This window comes from Gavialis gangeticus, unplaced genomic scaffold (genome assembly GCF_001723915.1).
Source record: "Gavialis gangeticus isolate Ggan-Ray unplaced genomic scaffold, GavGan_comp1, whole genome shotgun sequence".
NCBI classification, from domain to species: domain Eukaryota; kingdom Metazoa; phylum Chordata; order Crocodylia; family Gavialidae; genus Gavialis; species Gavialis gangeticus.
The window spans coordinates 63,175,466-63,203,391 of NW_017729034.1; the positions used below are offsets into that span (position 1 = coordinate 63,175,466).

Sequence of the window (27,926 nt, forward strand, 5' to 3'; positions counted from 1 at the left end):
GGGGGGAGGGGAGGAATGGTCCCAGGCCTGACGAGGAGGGGAAGACAACTGAGTCCGAGCCGGGGGGGAAGCAGGCCCACCACAGCAGTCAGGGGGAGCGGTGGGCCCAGCCCAGTGTGATAGTAGCTGGGGGTGGGGACGAGCAAGTCTTCTCCTCCACTTGGGCCCGGGCCTACTCTTCGCCCTCCCCCCTCTGCAAGGGCCCGAAGCCTGCTTCTCCTGTTCCCCCACCACCACTGGGTTGGCCCAGACTCGCTGCTCCCCCAGCTGTGGCAGGCCAGCTTCTCCCCAAGCAGCAGGAGGTAAAGGGGGAGTGGGCTCGGCTGGGGGGGCATGGGGCTCAGTCCCTGCCCACTCTCCTGCCCCCCATCATTTTTGATGGGCAATTGGCTAGTATATGTATAATGCCAATATGTATTTGGGCCTGGGGAGAAGGGAACAGGACTTTTAAGATGCATTAGTGGTAGTTAAGTGTCTATCACATGGAAAATGAATGGAAGATGAATGCTTATATGTCTTCTGTGTTTTTTGAATATCTACTTCTCAACTTCCCAGTAAATTCCCTTTTAGTTTGACCACAGAGCCCTAATGTCTATGAAGTCTATGAATGGTTCTCACAGTAGCACTTAAATGCAGAAATTGAATTTCTGGCTATCATTCCTTTATCCAGTGCAAAGTAGCACACTACAAGCTTTACAAGTACACGTATCCATGGAAAATAGCACTGGGTGGGTTCATGTTGGTTAAGTTTTCGAATTGAAAGGGAGGGTTGACACGTCTGTGAGACCAGATGGTTAAATGTTTTAATTAATGATTTCAAATTCTAGTAATTGCACTGACGGGGAATACATGTGAGCAGTCTTAGGACCATGGTTAATAAAGTTTGCTTTGGTCTCTAAGGGAAGCATGTGAAGAAATAACCTTCAGTTTTGTAACAATGACTTTGGTGGTGAAACTTCTGCAATTTTAAGTCCAGAGAGAGAGTCTTTTGCTCTTCTTTTTATGCTTAGGACTTGCCTAGCACAAGGAGCTATCTCAAATGTTGCACAGGATCAGATAATGAAGAACAAGTGTAATACACAAGCAGTTAGAAATCTGAGCAGGAGAAACGTTAATATTTTTCTTGTGACTATGTCTGACTTGTTCCACAGATGTCTGAGTATGAAATAAAACAAAACATGAACATACATGTGTGTGCACATGTGCTCCCTCCCCCAACCCCATGACTGTTTTAGCAGGTAAAATGTGGCTAACTAATACTGGAAAAAACAAAACCTAAAGATGGTTTCAGAATGAGTTAACTTCATGACACCTCACATCACAAATATACCTGCATGTGCTTGTTTTTCCTATTTGAAGCAAAAATTAAACTTCTCAAGGAGTTAATTCCCTTAGCTTTTTTTCCATTCACTAACAAAGAATGCACAACAAATTAGCTGTTGTGAATAGTGATTTATGCTGTCAATTCTGTAGTCATTTTGTTGGCTTGAGCAAACTGGATTTTGCAAGGATTTCACCTGCATTTTAATAAGTAACCTACTCATGACAGCCCTCTTTTCTTAATGCTTTTTGCTGCTATCATCTGAAGCTATCTAGTTGTCTTTCTCCCCTTGTTTTTTGTCTTTCCTCATTTTCACCTAAATTGTAAGCCTTGAAGAGTAGTTGTCATTCTCTGAGTCCTGGGGTTGGTCACCAGGTCAGATCTGTTGTTTGGTTGCATTACACTCCCATTTGCACAGCTCCTGCTGGATCACAATACTTATTTTAGGAGAGCACTTGAAATTTCAAGAACACTATACACCCTTTTTTGAATTATACACTTAAAGCAACTTTAGGAGAACTTTATCCTGGATTTTTTTCTTATTGCTATCAAAGGTAAGATGGTGCTTGTCTAAAAACATGTAGTTATATAGACAAAGAAAATGTGTAGAGAGAGTGGCTGCTGTAGCAGAATGTTTGTTAGCAATAGGGAAACATTAGAAATGATCAAAACTTTTTTTTGTGCACAGCTTATTACAGTGGGACTACCGTCTGTTTGGGGTCCTTTGGCTCTGTTCCAATAGAAAGAGTTACATAAAAACCAATTAAAATTCATGTATTGAATTACTTAAAGTATTTTTATTTCAAAGGAAAATAAATATGTCATCTTATTTTCCAGTGACTGCCACCCACATACTTGGGACAAGTTGATCCTTGTTCATCATTGGCCAGTGACCGTATGCAAGGTGAGGGAGGGGAGTAGGATTCATAATTATACGTGAAGTTGAGTATATAATGCAGTATATATCTGAAAATAAGAGGAACATGTTATCGTAGCAGAGTCAATTACCTGTTTCATTTTAGTTGCCTTGTAGTACTCACTTAATAAAGATATTGGTTAATGTTGGTCGCTTGACAGGTCTCACTAGATCTAGAGCTTCATTAAAGAATGTTGCACATACAATATTATGTCTGTAATAGGCAGTCCTGCCTCACAGTGTAAGATTCAGGCTGAAACTTATTTAAATTTATGAGCAGTTACTTACATGAATGGTCTCACTGAAGCCAATTGATCTAAATCAGGGGTAGGCAACCCCTGGCACACGTACCAGAGCATGGTATGCACAGGCATATTGCTTGGTAAGTGTGTGTCGGGGTGGACAGCGAGGAAGCCACAAAGGGTGCAATCCTTTTTGTGGCCGTGCAGCCCCAGCCCCTTCCAAGAGGCTGTAAGCCTCTATACTCGGGTCTGCGGAACCCCAGCCTGGCTCGCTGCTGGTGGCAGGTGCATGCATGCCTCTGGTCAGACAGCAGGGAAGGGGCTGGAGCTGTGCTACCACAACAACGATCGTGCTTCACAGCTTGTCCACCATCTGCCTCTCACACACCAACATCTTACAAGTTGAGCTTGAGGGTGTTTTTGGCACTTGGCCAAAAACAACTGCTGACCCCCTGATCTAAATAACTGTCTATCATTTTGATACAGTTTTGCAAACCTGGCTCCAGAATCTTGATGCTGAGCCATTAAATATAGATTCAACTGAGAGAAAAAATCAGCAGCTAACACAGGGATATTTTGGTAGTAACCCTGGAGTACTGCCAGCCATCAGATCACTGATTTTTTTTTTTTTTTTTTTTTTTTTTTTTTTTCCAGCTACATCTGGCAAGTAGTCAGCAAAGATATGTACATTCCTTTGTCTCTTATGCAGGTGCATAACCCAATTCCTGTGAATTAAAATGTTTCAGTGCATCTAGATGAGCTGGAGTGTGCACTTTGTGGAGCCTCAAAGGCTTTTTAGGCACTGCAAAACGCATACAGCATATGTGAAAAGTTTCTCTGTGCTGCAAACTTTTAGCACAAAGCCAAAACTTAGATATCAGGAAATCCTGGTGTCTTAAAAGGCTTTAAAAAAAAAAGGCAAGGTGGTGCACATGGCTAAAGCATGCAGTGCCTGAAACCAGAGCTTGGCTGGCAAGAGCCATGCTTTGGCTGATGGCCAGGCTCCACATGCCTGGACTGCTGCCACTGCAGCCCCAGGAGGCCCCTAGGACCCTCGCTAAGGCTTCTGGGGCCAGCTCAGGTTGGGCCCAGCCTCCCCTACCCCACTCACCATTTGCCAGGGCGGGGCCTGGGGCATTCCCTAGGGACAATAGCAGCACACGGTGTTACGTGCTGCTGCTCATTGTCTCCAGGGAAACTCACGTGTGCACTTATGGGGATGTGCCCTTTGTGGGTGAGTGGGTAAATATGTAGGTATGAGACAAACCAAAGGTTTTTTGGTTTTTTTTTAATTACAGATTTCAAAAGACACTTAAGTTTGACATTTTCATCAGATTGGTGAGGCAGGGTTATATGACCCTGTGGTTAATAAAGAAGACTGGGCTTAGGGCAGCTACCTCTGCTATATATTTGCAACAGAAAGAACCTGTTTGAGATGCTTATATTTATAGCTGTGTAACTATAGCTTTTCAAATGTGCTTTCTTGTTTATGGGCAGCCTTTTAGGCTTCTCAATCCTGATGCAAGAATCAAAGAGGAAGAAAAGTAGCAATAGTGTAATGCAAGTAAATATAATACTAAACCATTGTAAGTGAAGTAAGAGCTGTACTCCACAGTATTATAAAGTGTGGAGTTGGAGATGACCTTTGACTCTGAGTGCTCACCTTAAAGCATTTTAGCTTATATCAGTGTGCTGGTCCTCGTAGGTTGTACGGATTTAAATTGCAGTTGTTGGTGGACATCACTTATGAATATCCGGTGTCAGGCTGGGCACTTGGACTAAAGCAATCCCAAAACAGTGTCCTGACAAACATTTTCTTAAGTGGATAAGTGACAAACTAGATGCAAAAAAGGAATTGTGCAAAACAGAGGCACTTGGCTGTGTTGCTACAGGTGAGATTAAGAGTTCATACAAACATAGGGAGAAAGTCAGCAAGGCAAGGCCAAGGCATAAAGCAATACATGGCTGGCAAAGAACATGAAAATGGTACCAAAACAGCCTTATATAAAATGTGTTAGAAGTGGGAGGAAGAGCAAGTAAAAAATCTGACCCTTGCTGATTCAGGAAAAGCTAATGACAGATTATGTGGGAGGAGACTGAAATATTCAATGACTTTACTTCAATTTTTTCCAAAATAAAAAAATCAACTGTAAATAACAAGCAAAGGTAGTATCCGGGATAGCATAGGAACTCAGCATTGATTCCATATTAAAGAACTTATGTAAGCTAGATGTTTTTTTCATATCATCTGAGCCTAATGTGGGCTGTCCTTGTGTTTGTTTACACTGAGATGTTGGCATATTCCAGCCACAACAGGTCCAAGACCACTCCATGCTCTCAGACTGATTCAAACCAGAAGTTCACCAGCAAGGATGCTTGTGTGCATTTCTCTGGGGCCAGCATGTGCCACACTGATGGTGTTCATGAGTCCCTGGAACACTCAGTTCTATGATTTAATTCCCGAGCTGTTGGTTTTGATGCTTGAGAACTGGTGGAAGTCAGGTGAGGTTCCAGAAAACTGGAAGAAGGCTAATGTAGTGTCCATCAATAAAGAGTTTGAGCAGTTTGAGACATGGCAAGAGGCATGCTTAGAATGAAAAAATGTTTCCCGCGCTGCATATTTCCAGTATGAACTCCAAAATTGATACCGGGAAATCCCGGTATCAAAAAAAAAAAAAAAACCCCACAGAAAAAACGTGGTGCAGGAAGGCCCACTGAAGCAACCGGAGGCTGGGTCCTTCATAGTGATGCTTTAGCACCCGCCAGGATATCTCAATAGCTGCTCCGTGGCCCTGCTGCCCCAACACGCTGCCTCAGTGTGCTGGAGCAAAAAGGAGGAAAAATCAAATGCACAAATACATATTTTTATTAGCACACGTCTACACTGGTTGCCCATGTCCCATGGGGGTGAGAGGAATCAAGATGGTTACAGATGTGTGTGAACACTGAAATATTACAGATGTGTTTGAACACTGAATCAAGAATTGTGTTAGGAGATTTCCTTACAGAATTTCAGTGCAGTGAGTGGTTAAAAGAATCTTAATTTCAGTACCATCTTCCGTGTCTTCAAAACTTACTGATAGCTTTTTGTTGATAATTCAACGAATTCTGGATCTGTATTTCTAGATATCAGCTGTATTTTTAAGTACACTATCTTCCAACATGCAAGAAAATCTGTTTCTTCTGTCTTTTTCTTACCTTTTCCATGTTGCTTTAAGGAAGAAAATATCATTACTAACTTGCCTTCTAAAACTACTCAATGACTTAAAGGTAATGAAGGAAACCTCAAAGTATGTTCTATTATTCGTACCTGCATAGTGCTTTGATGTGATATTCATTGTTTACATGTTTTGACATTGTGTACGTGTGAGAGAGAGAGAGGAATTCTGTTTTACTCAGGATTCTTTAAGGTGGGTTGAACTCTGGGTGCAGAAGTGGGTGACCTTCATCTTAATTCTTGTCTCTTGTGGGTAATTATATGTGTAGAAAAGATGTGTAGAAACAGAATTTTTATTCAAGGGTTTTCAGAATAAATGCCATGTCAGATTTCCTTTTGTGTCACCAAAGAGAGTGCAAAATGCTAGAAACACACTATTATTTACTTGCGTGTTTTAATACATTGTGTGGTAACCTTTTGAGTATGAACTCACCTTTACTTGATTAAATTAGAGAGGACAAGTTTAGGATCTGTATTGATAGGTTAAGATCAGAAGGGTTCATTATGGCTCTATATGTTGTTTGAGTTCTTCAATTAAATGGGACATAGGATTTGTTCAATTAAATTCCATAGAGGAAAGAAATATTCTTTCCCACAAAGAAGGCATCCTAATTCAACTAAAAGTTACAGGGCTTTATAATATTTAAAGATGGATATTCTCATTTGGAGCAAAGTGAAGATGAAGGAAAAGGGAGGCTTTTATCATTGAACTTTTTAATTCATGGAGAATATGAAGCTAGAATGTCTATTTTAAGTATTGCTCACTGTTAGTATAGCTAATTATTTCTGGAGAACTGTCCCATTTTGATGGCAAGTTTGGAGCATTTCTGCTGTTCTTTGGGAATGTGGTAAACCTAAGAGAAGGAGGACCCATTTGTCAGTAGGGGTGTACCGCTAAAGATTTTTTTGGACCGATACCGATGGCTGATTATTAACCAGCCATGTTGGCCAATACCTATCTGATTGCTGATATGCAGCCCAGTGGCTTGGAGAGCAGCATCCAATAGGTAAGTCTGTGGGTGGAAAAGGGCATGTGGGAGGCGGGGGGCAGATCAAGGCCCCCACAGTGAGGGAGGGAATGAGGCAGGGCAGGTGCTGCCTAGCCAAGGCAGGGCATGGGAAGGAGCTTCAGGCGGCTCATACAGGGGCTGCGAGGGGTGGTAGGGGGAGTTCCCTGTGCTGTGCGTACTCTCAGGGAGTAATGGGGGGTATGTGCCCCCTAGATTCATGCGTAGAGTGAGGGTAGGCTACCCACTGGCGCCTCTTCCTGGTTAGGGGAGGGCTGGGCTTGAGCTGTGTTCAGGACGGGCAGTGGCGGTGTCGGGAGGGAGGGCTATGGGGAGGCTACAGCCACTCCAAAATTCATGATAGCCCCCCCTATAGACCTGGTCCCAGCACTGCTGCCACCTGCCCTGGCCCAGTTCCCCTGCCATGAAGAGGCCAGTGCAGCCCCTGGCCCCGAGCCCACAACGGGTAACCTGCCGTAGCCCTGCCCCCCATGCCTTCCCCAGGGGTGTGTGTAGCATCAGGAGCTGCCCCCCTCTCTGTGCCTCCAGATAAGCTGCCTGCAGCTCCGTCCTGTGCTCTGCCCTGCCCCGGCTGGGCAGCCCCTGTCCCTGCCCTAGCCCCATTCCCTCCCTCACCATGGGGGGGGCGGACCTTGATTTACCCCCCCCCAATCCCTTCCCATCCCATTCAGCTATTAGATAAAATTGCCAAAAAGTCCTGTTGAAACACCTGATCTATAGAGACGTTGGGTGAGCCAGGTCAAACTAACTCAATGCTTCTTATGGGCATGTGTTGCGCTTGGTGCAGGGGTGCTATGAGTTTAAATTAGAGCTATGAGTTTTTTCACGTCTGTAAAGCAGCAAGTGTGTCCCTGAGACAGGGTAATACTATATCCTGCATTTTACAGACAGGACTGAGGATGAGAGAAACTAAGACATTGCTGTATCTGTAGTAGATTTAGTCCTAGAATGGTGTTTTAACAATAGAGTATTCTGCCTTTCAAGAGGAACGGTACTGTAAGGATCCTTCAGTGGCTTGTACTGGCATTTCATTTTCACTGGTATGGTAGGAATTATGTTATTTTTAGACCAAATTGGATCTGAACTGTATGATTTTATTGATAAACAGTTTTAAAAATAGGCAAGCCAGATCCTCCTTAAATTTAGCTAACTACAAACTACATTTTAAGCCAATGTCTGCCTCGAGACACACATTTGCACCCCCTTTTCATGTCAAAAGGAACTGCCCGTGTATATCATAAAGGTGAATTTGTTCCTCGTTGATCAAGATTTAGTGAATCTGACAGTGATCCACTTTGCTAAATGTGTGTTTGACTACCTTGATAGTGCTGATTTGAAATTAATTTTGGAAAGCAACATTGTGCAACATCACTAGTAATTTGAAGATGGCAAAATATGGTTGATAATACTGCAAGGTAGATTGAGTTTCTGATGCGTGTACGTGGGTTCTGCAGGCAAGGGTAGGTGGGGAGTGGATTGCAGCTGTGCCCCAGCCCATGCTGTCACCACCCCGTGCTTCAGGGCCTGGCCCCAGAGGCCGCTCCCTGCCCACTTGTGGCCCCATCCTATCCACCTGGTCATGCACCCTGCCCACTTGGGTCCCAGGCAGTCTCCATGGAGACCCCAGGATCATGGGGTGGTAACAGTGTGGGTCCAGGCCAGAGCTGTGGTCTGCTCCCTCCATGCCCCTGCCTATGGAACCAGCATCCATTGCAGGGACATGTGTGCAATGGATTGTGCGCCTTCCCTGGGCCCTGGCCCCATGCTGTCACCACCTCAAGATCCCAGGGTCTTCCCTGCCCCACCTGCCCATCTTGCTCCTGAATGCTGCTCCCCGTCTGTCCATGTTCACATCCTGGCTGCCAGGGGAGCAGAACCACTTAGGGAGTTTTGGTGAGCTGTTGCAGGAGTAGGGTGGGGGGCTGAACCAGAACTCCCTATGTGGCCCATGGGCTCAAATAATTGCCCATCCCTAAGTTAACTCTTCAGTGGAGAAATACCCTGAGCTAGTTAACTGTAACTCAAGGGAAGATGCTATTTCCTGGTTAGTTATAACTGACTATTTTTTGGCTTGGCCATCTGAAGAGTTTTTGATTTTGTAAATCTTGTCTTTCATGAACAATTTTGTTTGTCTTTGCAGTGTTTAGGTAAATTTCTGTCAGGAATAAACTGACACTGGGTTTAATTGTTTTCTGTTCACTGGACTATGTAGGTGGTAAGAGCAGAAAGGGCGCAAAGTGGTAGAAAACAGGAGAGATTCATATAACTTCCAGCTTTTATGTACACCATACAGCTATGGTAGCCTAGGCAATTAATTTAGGGTCCTCATGTTTTTCTGCTCTTCTGCAGTATCTGAACAGAAGCTTGACACAGTGCATCGCACCGTAATTAAGGCAGGCAGTGGAACATGGAGATTAAAAAGAAAGCGAGTTTTAGATGCGTAATTTTTTTTTTTTTTTTTTGCATTAAGCTATTTGATGTTCATCTGTCAAGCATCATAGGGAAAGTACAAAAAGAACATTTTGGTGTGTGAGCACTGAATTTGATTAGTGACCAGGAGCATGCAATCTATGCTACAATCCATATGTATGCATAGAACATTATGCTTTTCCTTCTGTGATCAAGGGTTTGAACTACCATTTTGGAGAGGGTTAAAACATGCCATAATCCTAAAACATGCCGTACACAGTTAAATGAAAAAAATGGAACTACTTGTATCAAGAAGGGTTTGCAAGATTGGCATCCAAAATATTAACTGAGCTCATGGAGAGTTTCTTCATCTGTTGCACTGTCCACTTATTAGTGGACAGTGACTAGTATTTTGGACAGATAATTATTTGGGTTATGAATGCTGGTGTGGTTCTCTCTGTTAAACATTATAGGAGGTATAGACTGAATGTCAACTTGGATTAGGCAGCCTATATGGTACTGCAGTCTTCAGCATATGTTTCTACCTCTTTCTTTTGTAACACAATACTAGCATTGCCCATTGACACGTACGAACTGTTGTTGGATTAACTAACAGTGCTGATGGCATCTCACAGAATTAAGTTCTCTCTTATTTTGACAACTCTTACCTCATGGGAAAGGTCTGCTGATCGCCTAAGTGGGAAACTACTGGGAACTGCAGGCTAGATTCTCATGAGGTGTAAAAATTTGTGACTTGATTTTAACTGAATAGAGCTACCCTGATTTACACCAGCTGAGAATCTGGCCTTTCCTCCTTAATACATTTGTGCTGTGTATTTAGAATGTTTTTGTTTACCCTTGGCATGACATCCAATTAACTCATTTGACTTCTGACTAAATATATCTGGCAAATATTTTGGATTCTTGTTTTCCTCAGATGAATATGAATGACTGTGATGATCCCCCACAGTACTGGACAATCCATGGATTATGGTAAACACTTAAAACAACTATCTTTTTTCTTTCAAACTGGGTAAGAATGTCATGTTCGACTAAATTTCATGCTGATGTCAGTGGGTACAGTTTAATTGACTTCATGGTTAAGAACTGGTCATGCTTGGATGGGTGAATCAGAAGTAACTCCATTAATGATGTCACTACAATGTAAGAGTAAGTGAAAGAAGATTCAGTCTCTTAGGCCCAAAGTCAGTTGATTTGTACCCATGTAAATGCAGTCTACATTCCTGTAAATAACGATCATGATAATATTTCCATGCTAAAGGATTTTTAGTTTAAAAGAGACACGGGGCAAAACCCTGGTCTTACTGAAGTCGGTTGCAAAACTCTGACCTCAGTAGGGCAGAAGGCTACCCCATGCACTAGTGACTAGAGCATGAGACTAGAAGCTGGAGTGAATATAAATCCCAGGTCTGGCATTGGTTTCCTCAATATCTCTGAGTCAAATGACCCTTTTGAAAACTGTCCAGTGGGGATGAGGAGGTTTTAGAAGGGTTAGTGATTTGATTCTAGCCAGCACTTTGAAAATGATCGTTCTAATATATTCCACAAAGACGCTTGGCAATTATATTGATTCAGTCAACTGTAAAAGGCTCTCAAATAGAATTAAGAATCCAACTAAAAATGTCATCAGCTTTGTATGTAGCACAGCGGCCCTGAAGTTTCATTTCTACTTTCACTGCAGATTTGCCCCATAACTTATATTGCAATACCAAGGTTTCTTGTGTCTCTCCACAAAGTGCTGACTCTAATTGTAGCTTTATAGAAATGCTTTCAGTAGGATTTTTAATAAGCTATGGTTTATAAAATAGTTCAGACTAATTTAAGGTGTTTTCTCTTTTCCATCTTGCCCATGGAAACTCCAAATTCTAAGTGCAGTTGTAATGTAAAAAGCAAATGCAATAAAAAAAAAAAACCCACTAATTGAATGGTGTTGTCTGACAAGACTCAGTCATGCAAATTCACCCTGGGCTTTGAAGGCTTTGTTGTGTGCTAATTAAAATCAGAAGCAACTCAACTGAAGTCACTGGTGTTACACAACTGTAAATTGAATACAAAGGAGATTTGAACCCTGGTAGTCCAAGATGGGGAGCTCTCCTCCTCCAGCATTAAAGGTCTTGTTAGGTTTTCTGTGACACATGCACATTTACATTTCAAGTTCTTCAAATTAAGTTCTTGGTGAAGCCATTACATTCCTTTGTTGCCTTTAAAAGGAATCTGGTACATCTGAATTGTTAGATCATTCTCTCATACCTGTGTTGATTCTGCAAGATTTACCAGGTGTAATGATAAAAACCTTTTATTTTGTGTCTACTCATCTGATCTAAAATACAGATCATGAGTTAGGTCTGGCTGGGGAAAAGATGCTGTTTCTCATAGTGAGTTTTCAGGGTTGAATTGTATTTATGCATGAATTTGTCTATCTGGGATCAGGTCAAATCTGTTATCTTACTGGAACCCCCAAGAGTATAAGATTAAATATTTCAGTAAGAAATATATATATATAATATTTCATCCACTCTGTCTCTTTATTGTGTGGTATATCGCAGTATAAGAATCCTGCTCTACCAGAGAGAAATAGGTCAGCAGTGTGTGGACACAAATGCATGATCTCACATGTGATGTGAGTTATAGATCACCAGGAATCCTGGTTTTCTCTGGTTTAAAAAAAAATCCCCAATTTTCAGGTTAAAAAAGATAAACCAAAATTCATGTCTTTCCATAATCAAAATGAAACGCCATTAATACATCTCTATCAATTAGTGGCATTTCATTTTAATCACGGAAAAATGTGGATTTCGGGTTACTCTTTTTAACCTGAAAATTGGGGATTTTTTTTTTTTATCAGAAAACCAGGATCCCTGCAGGTCAGTGCAGAACAAGCTCTTTATAGCTCTCTCTCCAAACTTACTGAGGAAGTTAAGCTTCCTTGCTGTTTTGGGTGCACAGTATTTGTTAATGTCTCAAAACTGACTATGGCCTTGAGTCTAAACATGGTACAAAAATTCATAGAAACTCGGGGAAAACATCTCTAAAAGAAAACAACTGATTATACTGTGTATGAACAGTAGAGGCATGAAATAATTCATAAAGATAAGAGCTCGGAAGAAACAATACAAGAGGTTGGGAAATTATGTAAAAACTGCGAACAGCATTACAGTTAGAACTCAAAGACGTTTGCTTACTGTTTCCCAGTCCTACTCTCATGCTAAGTGACTTGGTTAGGGTGAAATTGATTTGACTGGTGACACACACCTGATGAAACAAGCCACTACTTATAAATGCTTTTGCATCTCTTATTTAGTTGGTTTATAAGGTACAAATCTGCCCTGCCAAAGCCATCACTAATGCTTTATTTCCTTCTCATGCCATAAGTTCTTTTTGCAGGGCTTAAGGGTGCTTGTACACTTGACAATGTCACAATGTACACATGACAAAAAATTCCCTTTGTGTGGCTTAGTGGCATCATCACACATTACATGTACCTGAGTTTTGTGGGTTTTAAATGAGTTTGCATGGTTGCAAGCTAAACTACATCCCAATGTGGTTTAGTCTGCAACAATGTAATTTGGCACATTGCAGGCATTAGTCATCTCGCCCCCAGCTGTGGGAGAGGTGGGCAGGCTCCATGGGGGGGGAAAAGAACCAGGCCCCTCGCTGCTTCTGCCTTCAGTAGGTTCCTGGAGCCAGCAGGATGCCTGGGGCCACCTGGGACTAGGCGAGCTTGACCATGGGGTAGCGCAGGAAGGCGGCAGGCAGGCGGCTGGGTTTGCTGGAGGCCAGAGAAGGCAGTGGGGACAGTTCATGAAGTGCTGGAAGCCTGGGCAGGCTGCTAGCTGGCCGGGTGCTGCCCAGCTTGGAGGTGTCTGATCCATTGATTCCCTGATCCTGCCTGGGCTTCCAGCACCCTGTGCACCTTCCCCACTGCCTTCTCCAGCCACCAGCACACCCAGCCGCCTCCTTGTGCTGCTCCAGGCACAAACTGGGTGTGCTGGTGACTGGAGATAGCGACGGGGATGGTGCAAAAGACATTGGAAGCCTAGGCAGGCTCGGGGAAGCACTGAATCGGGCACCTCCAAGCTGGAGCAGGACCCAGCCCACTAGAAGCCCACTTGGGCTTCTGGTGCCCTGTGCAGCATCCCTGTTGCCTTCTCTGGCCACCAGCCAACCCAGCTGCCCTCCTGCCTCCTTTCCGCACTGCCTCAGGGGCAAGCTGGCCCATTACCAGGCAGCCTTAGGTGTCCTACCAGCCGTAGGATGCTGCTGAAGGTGGTGATGGTAGAAGTGGCAAGTGGGCTAATCCTTCCAGCACAGCCTGTCTGTTGCTCCTATGACCAGGGGGCGAGCTGAAAGATTAATGGCACAAATTAATGGCCTCCTAGCCACGGGAGTGCTTCGCCAAAAAAAAAAAAAAAAGGATTGGGCCCCTCTCCGCTTCTGCCTTCAGCAGGACAATCACGTATATACAGTAATGGAAATTGGAACAGTGAGGTTTCAATAAAAAACTCATTGCTTCAATTTAGAAAGCATAGAATGCAACCCTAAGGTTGAAACTCCCGTCACATGTACAAGCACCTTAAGTCAGGTAAAAGGGTAACACAGGACCCCTGGGCTGATAAAATTTGACTCAAAATACATTTGTAATGAATACTAGCTCATTTCTGTTCCTTAAAATTTTGTGGAAAGTGACATTGGTTTATTGCATTTTTAAAGTTAGATTTCCATGGTATCATCTTGTAACTTTGAAGTATCTTGTGACATGACTTTTTCCACCCACTGCTTTGTAGTAGGGTTTTTTAAAATTTATTTTCATTAATTTCTTTCCTAGGCCAGATAAAGGAGAAGACTGTAACAGAACATGGCACTTCAATGTGAATGAGATTGAGGTATTTAAATTAAAATGTGAATATTGAGTGGGGTTGGATGAAATTACCTTTTGAGATGCTCATATAATATCGCTTTTGATATAGTCTGTCATCTGAGCTAGACATTATTTTTAGAATTCCTATTCTAACATTGTTCAAATTCCTAGTCTAAGATCTACTTTTTGAAGTCTGCTGTGCTGGTGAAGATCAACAGCCCCTGTCCATCCACCACCACCCGGATCACACTGGTGTTCTCACTGGCTTGATTTGTATCCTGGCTTTTTCCAGCAAAAACTGGAAGGACAGAGGCTTTGAGGTGCTTTCACCCTCTGAAGAAGAAGGTGTAATGAGTACCTCAGTTGAGACGCCTCGGGCTCAGAGAATAAGAGGACACTGGCCACCTGCAGTTGCATTTTTCCCAGTAGCTTCAATTAGCAGTATTCCTATCAAGTTTCATCCTTTCAAAGCCATTTTCTTTGGGGGAACCCTGAAGTGGAGAAAAAGCTGTTGAGTCTGTTGCCTGTCCTTTCGCAGTTGTGAGGTGTATGTGAGGTGCACAAGTATGGGTGCAAAGGATGCAAATTAAGGATGGCTGAAGAGAGAGATCTGTGGTGTATGCCTAATCAGATTGATTTCCTTTTTTGATAAAGTAACAGGCTCTGTGGATGAGGGGAGAGCAGTGGATGTGATATACCTTGACTTTGTCAAAGCTTGACACTATCTTACACTACAGTCTCCTACTAAGCTAATGAAATACAAACTAGATGAAAGTATTGTAAGGTAGATACATAATTGGTTGGATTATTGTGCTCAACGACTGTTCATCAATCCCTCAATATCTAATTAGGAAGAGTATCAAGTGGGGTTTCCCAGGGGTCTGTCTTAGGTCTGGTATAGTTTAACATCATCAGTTTAGATGATGCCTTGAGCAGGGGACTGGGCTAAACGACTTCATGAAGTCCCTTCCAGCCCTACTTTCCTATGATCTTCCAAATCAAAGAACAGAAGAATCTATTCACTAGTCAAATGTCTTATGAGGAGAGGTGAGAATTTCAAGCCTTTAAGTATAGGAGACTGAACATAAGTGTCATACTGAATCAGGTCAAACTACTGGGGGAGAAGGCTAGGCACAGAATCTTTCAGCCTCTTAACAGCATGTTTTTGTGGTTGTCTGGCACAACTCTACCAAGAAGTAAACAGGTAGATAGGCTGTGATTTGAAGTAATCTTTTTAAGGTTTTATTATTATTTCTAGGATCTTCTACCAGACATGAGACAATACTGGCCTGATATACTTCATTCATCTCTAAATCGCACCCGTTTCTGGTAAGTTCAAATCAAATGGGAAAGCATCTTGGATATATCTTTAATACGAACCATACTAAATAACCACTGTATGGAGAAGCCTCTGGTGCAAGCCACTGGATATCAACTGGAGCTCTACAAAATACCTTTCAAATACCTTAGTCATCCATGGTATCGATGTTTACAGTCATATATATGTTAATATTAATAGTTGCATTAAAACATCATCTCAGGCCTCACTCCTCTAAAAGACTGGCTTATGCCAGTATGGATACTCAGGGCATTTATAGATGTGCTGCGGAAGATGGGGTAGGGGGAACGCTTTAATTAGAGCGACTTTGAGAGCTGCTTTAATTAATGTGCCAAGACCATCGTGTATATTAGTGTCCCTGCACTGAAAAATGGTGGTGGGGATGCTTTAACTAAAGGTTGTCAAACCAGCTTTAGTTAAAGTGCTTCTGTCACCATTTTTCAGCCCGGGGGATGCTGATATACGGGTGACGCTGGCATCTGCTGGAGCACAGTAATTAACATGCTCCAGCAGACTTGATTAATCAAGTCTCCTCCAATGTGTTGTACTTGCAGTGTGCTGGAGCAGCCTCTCTGCACATGTATAAGTGCCCTCAGTCACTACGGTCACACTCTGATAATCTGAACCCAACAAGTATGTTGCATATCATGTTATGCGTGAACCTTTTGCATCTCTATTTAACATTCTTGCACAGTGTTAAACATTGTTGGCACATGTCTTATGAGGGAAGGAAAGGAAAGGGTTGCCCTCATGTAAAGACCTGTAGCTTGGGGGTGAGAAATGCAGAGTTCAGGTCTTATCAAACTAATATATATTTTTAAGACCTCAGTTTTGGTTGATAAAACCACCTGCAGACATTTAGACTTCTTTAAGGGTGTTTTATTTGGTTCTATCCAAAAGCCTGATTTTGGAAAGAAAGAAAGCAAGCAAGCAAACATTGCAGCGAAAAAATCCATATGGGATCAATTTAAACATTGTCTAAGTACTGGATCTCTGCAAGAAATTCTGTGCAGGAATCATTATTTAATAGAGTCTTCTAGTTGAGTTTCAGAGGGATCTGTCCTTGGTGAAGTGTTATTTTATATCTTCATTAATGATCTGGTAAAGCTATAAGTGAAGTACAATTTGCTGGAACAGTAAATAACGAGACCTGCTCAGTTTCACAAATGAATCTGGCTCTTGCAGTAAGCTGGTTTAATAGAAGCATCATGGATGTTAATGAAGCTAAATGTAAAGTTGTACATCTGGGAACCAAGGATAGTCATAGTGAAATGGAGGTCTGTTTTGGAAAGGAGGACTACAGTGTGAGACCTGGTATTGTTTACAGGATAGATATAATATTATGAATGGTGTTCTGCAAGTTCTTTAGTATTTGAAGTAGATTAAAATGGTTACCATGGTTTCCTTATCTCCTCTCTTCTCACTCCGAGGTAAAGATGATAAAAAAGCCCTTTTCTATCTTGCTTCATTGTTAATGTAGTAACTCTTCAAGCAAGATGAGCTACATGTATAAGGCCTATGTGAAGACTTTGGATTTCTTGAGGGTGTGAATCTACCTTGCATCAGACTTCCTCATACAAATGTGAAAAAGTGACAGAGTGTACCTGTGACTCTAAAACTTCAATCCAAAAAGTCAGTTGACTCATTCAGTGTTCTGATAGCTTCTCTCCAGCCGGATCCAGTCTTCAGGAAGACTTAGCATTGCCCAACCAGCCTGTGGGGTGAAAAGGTTGGGCCCCCTGGGTTAATACCATTTATGGTACTAGGCAGTTTCTGGGGGCAAAGGCGGGGGCATAGACTGTGTGTGTCCTTTTGGTCCTTTCCTTTTTCTTTCAAAATGAGCCTGATGCCTGCAGAGTCACAGAACTGGCACATTCTGTACTCTGATCCCCAGACTCTTAGGAACAGGAGCATTTCAGATGAGGTGTGTGTAGAGAAGCCTAAAGTGAGAAAATCAAGATATGCTGGTGATTCCAATTCAGCGTTTCTGAGTCATAGCATGTCCAATAGCAGGTGTGGCAAAATTGAAAAATCCTGGGAATATAGCTATATATGAGAGTGGAAACTATTTTTTGCAATACTATAACAAGAATTGCTAAGGGCGCACAATTGCTTCTAATTGTAGGTTTTGTAAATGCAAGCTTTTAGTAAAGACCTTCCACACTTTTTATTCTAGTTTATTCTATACATGTTTCCTACACAAGTTTTTCTTCAGGTTATAAACCCAGAACTGCAGTATGACAAATGTAAAGCTGACTAAATTGATCTTCATTGTTGCAAGCTAAAAGAAATGAAATAATTTATATGAAGGGTAAGCATAGTAACAAAGAGATTAGATTTTAAAACTCCTGATATGACAAATGCTATAGACCACTCAAAGACTGTTGAATCAATATTTATACGTCTACATTTTTATGCGTTTACTCATGATTGTATTTCTGGCTTAGTGGGTAAGATTAGAAATGGTTCCTGCAGGATGGAAAGATACTGGAGGGGGATAGTATAATTAATACAGCAAAGGACACTTGCAATGATGTACGTAGCAATTATTTTTGTTTAAGTTTCACACTCTGTCTCCATTCCTGGGGATAGAGCATAGATGGTTTGACTTGACTCATGGACTAACAAGATAAAAGGACTTGAAACTATATCAATTGACAACCTTAATGCTGGGGAGGGGGGAGGTAAGGGGGCAGGGGGAGAGAGAAATGGAGGCATTTGATCCAAGAATGGACAAGTATGAAACTGACTGGGAAAGGCCCTGGTCTTCATATAGAAGATACGTGGCCACCTGGTAAGCAGGGCATGCATATAAAATTTGTATTATTAAGGGTTTTTTTATCTAAAATACTTTTTTTTCTGAACAAATAGGACTTGTTTTATGAGAGGAGGACCTCAGGGAATATAGACCGGTTGCTCTAGGCCTTTGTACATGCCACAAAATTGGCTTTTAAAGTGGCTTAAATGCCCTTTCGCACCACTTTAATGGCATTGCTGTTTGCACTGTCAGTGGCATATTGCGCATTACATGACTTAAACACCTCCGAGGTGTTTTAGCTTGCTGCCTAACAAAGTACAACAGCCACGGAGGGAAACACTGGGCCCTATGCAGCTCAAGAGCTGTGCAGGCAGCCCAGCGGCAGCCAGTGTAGGCTTTGGGGTGGGGGGGCGTGGAATCAGGCTCACCAGTTTTTGGGTTTTTTGGGTCCCCCCCCACCCCTCCTGAAGCCTGCCTGAGCTGTGTGGGGACCTGGTGCTTCCTTCTGCAGCTGCGGGGGGAGGGGTGTGTGCTCCCCTTCATGACTGCAGTGCCCCCTGGGACCACCCAGGCTGGGTGCCGCCTGGGGGGTGCTGGTGCCACTGGGGAGGAAGCACTGCCCCCACTGCAGCTCAGGGACTGCTCAGCCCATTGGCACCTCGCCACGCCGCCACCACTGCAGAGAGGCAGGTAAGGATTGGGCCCGACCCTTGTGTACTTGCCACAGCAGTTTACATCAGTTTAATTCTTCCTAAATTGAAGCAGGGTTTTGAAAAACCACCACTTCAGTTTAGGGAGAATTAAACTGAAGTAAACCCCTGTAGTGTGCACAAGCTGCCTCTGACTTTAGTACTTGGGAAGTTACTGCAGCAAATGATAAAACAATCAAATTGTAAATGCCTGGAGGAGAAAGGGCATTTACAATTTGCCCTTACAATAATCATCATCAGCATATAATTTCCAAAGCACTTTATCTTTTTGACAGTGTGATCAGTTCAGTGGATCAAGGAAGTGCAGTGGACATTATTATATACTTGGACTTCAGTAAGGCTTTTGATATAGTCCCACATGACATTCTTCTAAGTTAACTGAAGAAATTGTGGCTAGATAGATTTGTTGCTAGGTTGATGCATAGTTAGCTGAATGATGGCAAGCAAAGAGGTATACATGGATCAATGTTGGAATGATAGGAGGTCTCAAGTTGAATTCCACTGTCTCGTGCTGTTTGACATCTTTATTAATGACTTGGATGCAGGGGTAGACAGCTTCCTGATCAAGTTTGTAGGTGGCACAAAACTAGTTGGGGTTATGATTCCTTTAGAAGCCAAGGTTAGAACTCAAAAGGGTCTTGAAAACGAGAACTGGGCTATAGCTGCCAAAATGAAATTGAACAAAGATGTGCGAGTTGAGACAACGGAAAGAAAAAACAAATGCACAAATTCAGAATGGGAGGTAACTAGTAAGGCAGCAGCATTGGTGATTTGGGGTTTTGGTGGATCACAGGCTACATGAGTGAGCAATGTGAAGTGGTGTCAAAATAAAGAAAAGAAAAAGAAAGCCAGTGCAATTTGGGGCTATCATTATCAGTATGTAAGATGCATGAGACAATAGTATCATTACTCAGTTCTGGTTAGATCTTAGCTGGAATATTGTGTCCAGCTCACTGTTTTGGGAAAGATGTAGAGAAACTGGAGAGAATTCAGTAATGAGCAACAAAGATGATAAAGGGGTTGGAATCCAAGCCATGCAAGGAAAGGCTGAGAGAACTAGAAAAAAAGAGATAATGGGGAAATCTAATAGCAGTTTTCAAGTGTTGGAAAGGCTTTCTTAAAGGAGTGGAAAAACAACTTTTCCCCTTTGCTGCAGGTGGCAGAGCATGAAGCAATGGATTTAAACTGTGGCAAAGATGACTTGGATTTAATTTTGGAAGTGGGGGTGCTTAATCTAAAATCAGTAGAACAGTTGGACAGGCTACTCAGGGAAGCTGTAGACTCTTCAATTGCAGTTTCTGAGAAGAGGCTGGATAAGCATGTGACAAGAATGGTTAAGAAATAAAGCAGCTTTTGTTCATGCAGGGGCTTGGACTAGATGACTCTTGGTCTCCCTTTCAGCTGTATGATTTTAAGTCTGTTTTCATCTTGGAGAATAACTGTAGGCATTGGAATTGGACATACTGTACTAAAGTGAGTGCTCTGAACTGGAGACATCTTCAAGATCCCATTCTAAAGAGAGCAGATTGCAGGTGGTAGTTAGAGTCCTGAGGCCAAAGTGGTTTAGTAGAGACAAAAGGAGGATCAGGAAATGCAATTAACACAGGAACTCTGAAACCTTTTGCTTAAGAATCTCAGATCTTAGTGTAGGAAAAAGGAATGTGTCATTTTCAGGGACACTTTCAGTTGAAAATTGTTTTCAGGTTTGTAGTAATCCTTTAGAGCAGGAGCTGGCATCCATGGCTCAGTGGTATTAAGTAGGAGCAGGCAATGGAGGCACTAACATTGATGACGGTGGGGCACCCCTATGTTCGCTCTGCCTATACATCTCTGTTTGCTACTATGCTCCAGTTTTTCCATAGGCTCCTTGCAGCTCTCAGGCCTCTCTCTCTTTCTCTCTCTCTCATGCCCCTGTGTTGCAGCCACCACTTCTCTTTCCACCAAATCCATTGCTTCTGCCAGCCAGTGGCAATGGGAGTTGACAATGAGGAATGGTGTTTTATTCTGGGTTTTTGGAAGCAGGAAGACTCTGTGTTCTCATTAAGCCTTTATTGTAACAATTTACCCTGACCCAAAATGGTCAACTGATCGCTTCCTGTGGATGACACCACTCTTAAGTAATGGAGTTAACCCTTACTACTACATTCCCCTTTCTCAGGGGATAACTTGATACGCACTTAGTTACAAAATGAACCTAAACAAAGCAAAACTATTGGTAGGTCTATTTGTTTAGACCTGACTAATTCACAGGTCTAATCTCTTTGGTGAAACTGAGGCGCGTCCAGACAACAGGTGAACAGGTGGGATTTTGTTCTCGATTCCTATGGAGAAGACCACTAGGTGTTTCCACCCAGTATGAACAAGACGTATCATCTGCCATAGCCTGGACAGTACCTTGGACCCTTGGCTCTGGGATCCAAACTTCCTGCTGGGGGGAAAGAGCAGGTACATGTCTTGAACCATGCCGGGTGTCATAGTTCCATCTCTGGCGGTCCTTAAGAATATGTCTTTCTCTGCATGCATACTTGTTCAGCTGTGAGGTCAACACATATCCTAATCTTACCATTGGGTTTTGGCACAACCACCATCCCAGAACACCAATGAGTAGGTTCTTCAGTCTTTGCAATTACTCCCATTTCTTCCATGCATGTTAGCTCTTTTTGACTTTGTCCATTAGTGGCAGTGGTAACCATCTTGGAGTAGTTAATGCATATGGACTGGCATCAGCTTTTTAGGCGTATCTGATATTCACCTGACATTTTTTCCCAGACCAGAAAAAATTGATGGGTATTTGGTTCTGTAGTACTGCTCCAAGGATTTCTGGTCTGCTATTTCATCTAGTTGATGGACAAGTTGCAGTGCCTGTATAGCTGGAAATCCACCTAAAGGCACAGCAAGATTACCAATCATAAACTTCCTGGTCTATACATCTCTGCTTCAGTGTCATCTTTGCATTAAAGGATCCCAGTACTTTGAGGGTAGTGTCTCCTAGTCCCCAGAACTGCTTAGTAGGGGTAAGGAGAATCCCATCCCTATGTGGGCTATAGTAATAGCTGAGACTGCTGCTCCTGTGTCTATTTTAAATGGTATTGGCTATCTGTTGAGCTCAGTTTCTGTCATCAGGACTCCTGGATCTGATGAAGACTCTGTAACTTCAACTGAAATTACTGTGCAATCCTTTGCATCCTGTTGTGACTTCATACTCTCCAGTGGTAGAGTGACAAACAGAAGTATAGCGACCTTTCCTTTTGCATCGCCAACATATCTCTTCCATAGCAGGACACTGAGCACGACTTGGTCCTGGAGTTTGTCTACACCTGTGGTATTGGCCTCCTTTCCCATTTGTTTGCTGCTGTGGGCACTGGGGAGGCCATTTCCTGTATTCGTTGTTCCTGTTCATAGATTCATAGATTCATAGATTAAGGGTCGGAAGGGACCTAGTAGATCTTCTAGCCCGACCCCCCGCCAGGGCGGGAGAACAACAAAAACCCCAAAAAGAGAAATGGGACTCAAACGAGTCCAGCTAGGTGGGCATCCAGCCTCTTCTTAAAGACCCCCAGGGTAGGGGCCAGCACCACTTCCCTTGGAAGTTGGTTCCAGCTCCTAGCCGCCCTAACGGTGAAGTAGTTTTTGCGGATGTTCAATCTATACCTCCTCTCCAACAGCTTGTGCCCATTTCTCCTTGTTATGCCAGCGGGCGCTAGGGGAAACAGCGTCTCCCCCAAACCCCTCTGGTCCCCCCTAGTGAGTCTATAGACAGTCACCAGGTCCCCCCTTAGCCTTCTCTTGTGGAGGCTGAATAGGTTCAGGTCCCGCAGTCTCTCACTGTAGAGTCTGCCCTGTTGTCCCTGGATCATGCGGGTGGCCCTCCTCTGGACCCTCTCCATATTGTCCACATCCCTCTTGAACTGGGGCGCACAGAACTGGACACAATACTCCAGCTGTGGCCTGACCAGTGTCGCATAGAGGGGGAGGATCACCTCTTTGGCTCTACTCGAGATGCACCTGTGGATGCACGACAAGGTCCGGTTAGCCTTGCCATGTATTTGTTTGTAGGTTCTTAACAGTGTGCATTGCATCCATATTAACTAATGCCTGACAGGACTGAGAGTCATTCTGGATTTCTCGTTGTTGCCGTTTAACTAGTTCTGATTGGCGAGCCTGCATGATAGCCTTCTGGAGCAGTAAATCAGGGTCCAACCGTAATCTTTGTGAGAGCTCTGTATCACGAAGCCTCACAGCTCAGCGGTCTCTAATTAGCTCCTGCTTAAGCTCCCCATATTGGTAGGATTCGGCCATTGTATATAAAGATGTGATGAATCTGTCAGCAGGTTCTGAAGGCTCCTGTTTATGGATGTTGAATCTAGCTCATTCATTAATCGCATTTCTTTTGCCCAGAAAATGATCAGTTAATGCTTCTATCACTGCAGTATATTGCTTTTTCCCAGCATCTGTAAGAGGCAGTGACAGCAGAATTTCATCCACCTGATCTCCCATAGAGTAGGTAAGAGTACCCACTTAGTAAGCTTCCAGCTCCTTGTCTAGGCCTGACAGTTCCCTGAAGCGATTAAAATGCCTGATCCATTGAGGACATGTTCCAGGGGATTGGAAATCAAACTGTTTTGGTGCAGCTTTGAGTGCCTGCAAGGTCTCTGTAGCCAGCCTCAATGCTGTGCTGGACTCTGCTGCAGGTAGAGGTGCTTGGCCCTGCTCTGCCCTGGATTCAGCTGCTCCTAGAGTCGGATCAGTCATTCGGAAATCACCTGTTTGATTTCTTGTTGGTGGCAGGATTGACCACTTGTGACACCATGTGTTACTCTGGGTTTTTGGAAGAAGCAGGAAGACTCTGTTTTCATTAAGCCTTCATTGTAACAACTAATCCCTGACCCAAAATAGTTCCACTGACCACTTCCTGTGGATGACATCACTCTTTAGTAAGGGAGTTAACCATTACCACTACAGGTGGCACCAACAGTGGTCACAGTAATGGGTCATGAGAGTGACAGCAGTACTTGGGTTGGGGCAGCAGAAGGTGGCTTGGAGCAACAGTGGGAGTGTCAGGGTTGCAATCAACAGCCTGCCTTAGGACCCAGCTGCCTTAATTCAGCCCCATTGCTCCTTAAAGGCAGGTGGCACCTGCTTTAGGGGGAATTTAATGAAAAGCAAGTTTGGCCCAAACATAAGAGCCTCCAGGCTCAACTTGTATGTAAGGAACAATCTTAAGACCTAGCCTACAGCAACTGGTCTGCATCTAATTCTCTGTCAGTGCTGCCAATCTCTATAAAATGCTATAGATGGGAGTGTTTGTAACTCCTTCATTCTGAGCCCAACAGGCTTGTTTTGAAGCCAGTGGATCTGTGCACATCTCCCAGAAAATCTTGCATGTCTCCAGCTCAGTCTGTCACACATTCCTGTACATCAGTGCTTCTGCCCAGTAGAGCACTGCAGAATAAAGTTCCTGTGCTGTGCTGAAGGAAATGAAAGATCCTTCCTTCATCTGTAGTTGAACCACACCAGTTGTCAGTTTTGCTACATTATAAGGCTGTCAGCAGTTCCCAGGACTTCACCCCTAGGATTTGTTCATGCCAGTCAAATTACTGTACCTCTCCCTAGTAGCAGAGGTAGTCAGCTAAGCATTTTATTTGAATGATAAACATGTCTATGTAATTTAAACTTCTGCTTCCTCTAGCACCCACTGTTCTTCACCAAGGCTTTTTTGAAAAATGAAACAAAACAAAAAAAAACCAACCCTCTTCCTGTGAAAAGGAAGAGGTTTGTGGTGATAGTTTATTTCTGCTTAGTATAAGGAACTTGTCTTGTACTTGTATTCAACCTAAGCATGAGCTAGGGCTTAAGTGAATTGACCTTGCCTTTCTTGCTTCGAACCACACAAGGACAGAATGAATCAATTTCATCATCAAACAAGAAAGAAATTGGTTTCTCTTTTTTCAGTAGAAATCTTAGTACCTGCAGTTTCCATAGCTTCCTAAATCCTTCCGTTTGCATCAAGTGGAAGAGATGAAGGTAAAATGTTGTATTTCTATACTGAACAGTTAGAAATAATTCAATACTTCTGTGTGTCTCCATTTTTCACATAGCTGTTCTTTTGAAAATGGGTAGCTTTTCTTTAGGAAATGGCATATGAAGCTTTTATTATAACCCTGGATACTCCCCAGGCAGTTGTACTGGATCTGAAACTTGGGTCCCACATACTTGTCATCTGCAGGAGTTTGGTGGATTGGGCACTAAGGCACAGGGTTAACAGCCCAGAGGTCACAAGTTTGAGGCCATAGCAGAAGCTCTCACAGTGTGGCCCTGTCAGATTCCAACAAATCTGTGAATTCTACTAAATATCCTGTCACGAGAACACAAGAGGGAAGGCAGGCAGGCAGTGGAGTGGAGTGTAGACACTGTTTCTCTGGCTTCAGGTCTCTTGGCAGTGAGGACAGCATACCCCAATTGTCGCAAGGGCCTGAACTTATGACCAGCTCCCCTTGGCCCTCCTATAGTCGCTGTTGCAAGCTCTGACTAACACAGATGCTTTGGCTGCTTCAGTTTACTGTTTCCTTCTTTGGGTTGTAACTGACAGTGAATGCAAATAACAGTCTCTACTAAACCAAAATTCCTAAATGTCATCTGTCATAACATATCTGCAGAAAAATAAACACTATCTGAATATGCACAGACCTCAGTCTCCTTACTTTTCAGCTTTCCTTGTGACTAAGTAACTCAAAGGCAACTTGCAAAAGGAAAAAAAAGTGCTTTCCCTCTCCTCTGCTGCTTTGTGATACATAGAGGCAATGCAAGTGCCAAGGGACAAAAAGTAGGGCATCTGAGAGAGGAAGTAGACTTTGATCAGCTGTTAGAAGCTTTTTGTATTTTGTGTTGTGCTGACATCTGTTTTAACACCGATGACTCACAAAAGCTTGGAAAAGATTTCCTTGTGAAAGATTCTCAACACTTTCATCCTTTTGATTAATGTGTTAGAACTCAATGCTTCGACCTATGACTGAATTTCCAATCTCTTTGAATATTTTAGTCCTAAAAGTACTATACTGGATTTCTTGCATTCCTTTCTATGATAGTGATGGACTTAATAATACAGTAGATACAAGGCTTTGGAACATCTTCATTGCTTTTGAAATCTCTCTTGATCTAGACCTGCTAATTATTGACTCCACAGAGGTATTCTTGGGAATCAAGGAAAGCTTGGGGAACCTGTTCCACCAAATTAGGTGCTCAAAAGAACTGGGCCCTTGTTATGCCTTACACTGTGAGCTACACAAATGTTGATTTGGTGTTAGTGCTAGTTTGAGTTTGATATAGTCACACTTCAGGCCACAAGGAACCTGGTGGCCTAAAAGGTAAGAATCCCTCCTTCCCACCACCCCCATTCTGAGCTTCTCTCTGCCCCCAGGGCTCCCTCCCCATCCCCTCTCACTTTGTCCCAGGGGAGCAGGCAGGGAAGGGTAAACCTGCAAGCAGCAGGAGTGGTGGTAGTGGCTAGACTGGCAAGTTAACGCTTCCCTGCCTGCTGCCCTGGGACAGACCACATGGGTAGCCACAAGTAAGCAGGAGGTGGGGGAGGGAGGGAGGGCAGTGAGTGGAGATGTGGAGTGCTGGAGAAGGTGGGCAGTGAGCCTGATCTGGGTCATCAGGGGAGAGGGGGTGGGTGGGGTGTTTATAATAAGGTTGGGTAACTTTCTGTTTTTCCTGGGTCAGGCCCAGATTTTAGATGTCGGTCCCAAGAGCAGGGCATAGATTAAAATGAATGTCCTGGGTGCAGGGAAGGAGTGCAGTGCCCCAGGCAGGCAGCTGGGCAGTCACCACAGCTGCTCTGCCTGCAGCATGCCACTGTGCCTCTACCTCTTCCTGCAGCGTGCCCCTGATTTGGGGGGATGGGGAGGAGGACAGTATCCGGGATGTCTCATATTTCCAAACAGGACAGATGGAGGGCCACTTAGGGAGTTTTGGTGTGCTGTTGCAGGCCAGGTCAGCCTCTCCATCCTGTTTTCCCCCACCCCCTCTGCCTCCCCCTGCTCACAGCAGCTCACCAAACCTCCTTAAGTGGTAGGTTACTGGAGCGGGCAAGCAGGTGGGGGGTCCATGGAGATCAGCCTGGGATCCCCACAGGCGGAGTGTGCTCAGCTGGATAGATGTAATGGGGCTGTAGGTAGGCAGGGAGCAGCTGCTGGGATTGTGGGGTAGTGAAAGCATGGGGCTGGGGCCCAGAGCAGAGCCACAATCTGCTCCCAGCACTGTGCTGCGCTGTCATTGCCCTACAGTCCTGGCCCCAGCTTCCTGTCCTTCTCCCAGATGCCAATCCCTGCCCATCCCTGGCCCCATCAAATCTGTTTTACTGAGTACATCCTGCCTGCTTTGGGGAAGTGAGTCTGGCTGCAGTGCTGCCCCAGCCTGGCTGTGTGCCAGCAGGCAGTGGCACTGGTCACACATGCTACAGGTTGGGCTGTCCCCTGTGCCTAGACCAGGTGGGGCTGAAGGACCCACCCCAAGCTGGGTAAAATCCCTTGGCGAGCCCACAGGCTGTACTTTGCCCACCCTAGCTTTAGTGTAACATGAGCTGGGTAACGTGGATTAGAGATGATTCTGCCGTGGAATGGTGTAGCTTTGTGCTGCTTAACGAGTGCTTAAAACTAGTTTCTGGTGTTAACATGTGGACAATCGAGGTGCTGTTCAAAATTACCATGTAACAAAGCCCCTTGTTTAAATACATTTAATAGCAATTTTAATATTGAATGCAAATAAGTGAGTATAGGTAAGGCATATGAAACCAAATCATCAAATGTTTATTAATAACATAATTTTTAATATTAAATGCAAAGAGATTTAATATTAATTTTACTATATTCTAAAGTCTTAAAAGCCTCTAATCAGTGGGCAGTCTATCAGGGAAAAATGGAATTCTTACTTACTGGTAGATTTAAAAATTAAATTTCAAAGAAGCACTCATCATGGTTCATCTGCAGATAGCCAGCTCATCAAGAACTAGTTTAAGGCTAAAAGGTAAGGATTCTTAAGTAACCCTGGATTTTTTTTATACTTTATTACCTGGCTTAACTTCAAAACCTTGCTATAAAGGGCCAGAA

General features: G+C 43.5%; 1 protein-coding gene across 3 annotated transcripts in view; it reads left to right on the forward strand.

Annotated features, from left to right (window-relative positions):
* Positions 1-27,926, forward strand: part of RNASET2 (ribonuclease T2) — a 54,898-nt gene that overhangs the window by 6,203 nt on the left and 20,769 nt on the right. For all 3 annotated transcript variants that reach the window (XM_019527327.1, XM_019527325.1, XM_019527326.1), the window contains 4 exons: positions 2,159-2,225; positions 10,071-10,126; positions 13,980-14,037; positions 15,271-15,341. In XM_019527327.1, coding sequence (XP_019382872.1) covers positions 2,159-2,225; positions 10,071-10,126; positions 13,980-14,037; positions 15,271-15,341 — 252 coding nt within the window. The remainder of the gene's footprint in view (positions 1-2,158; positions 2,226-10,070; positions 10,127-13,979; positions 14,038-15,270; positions 15,342-27,926) is intronic.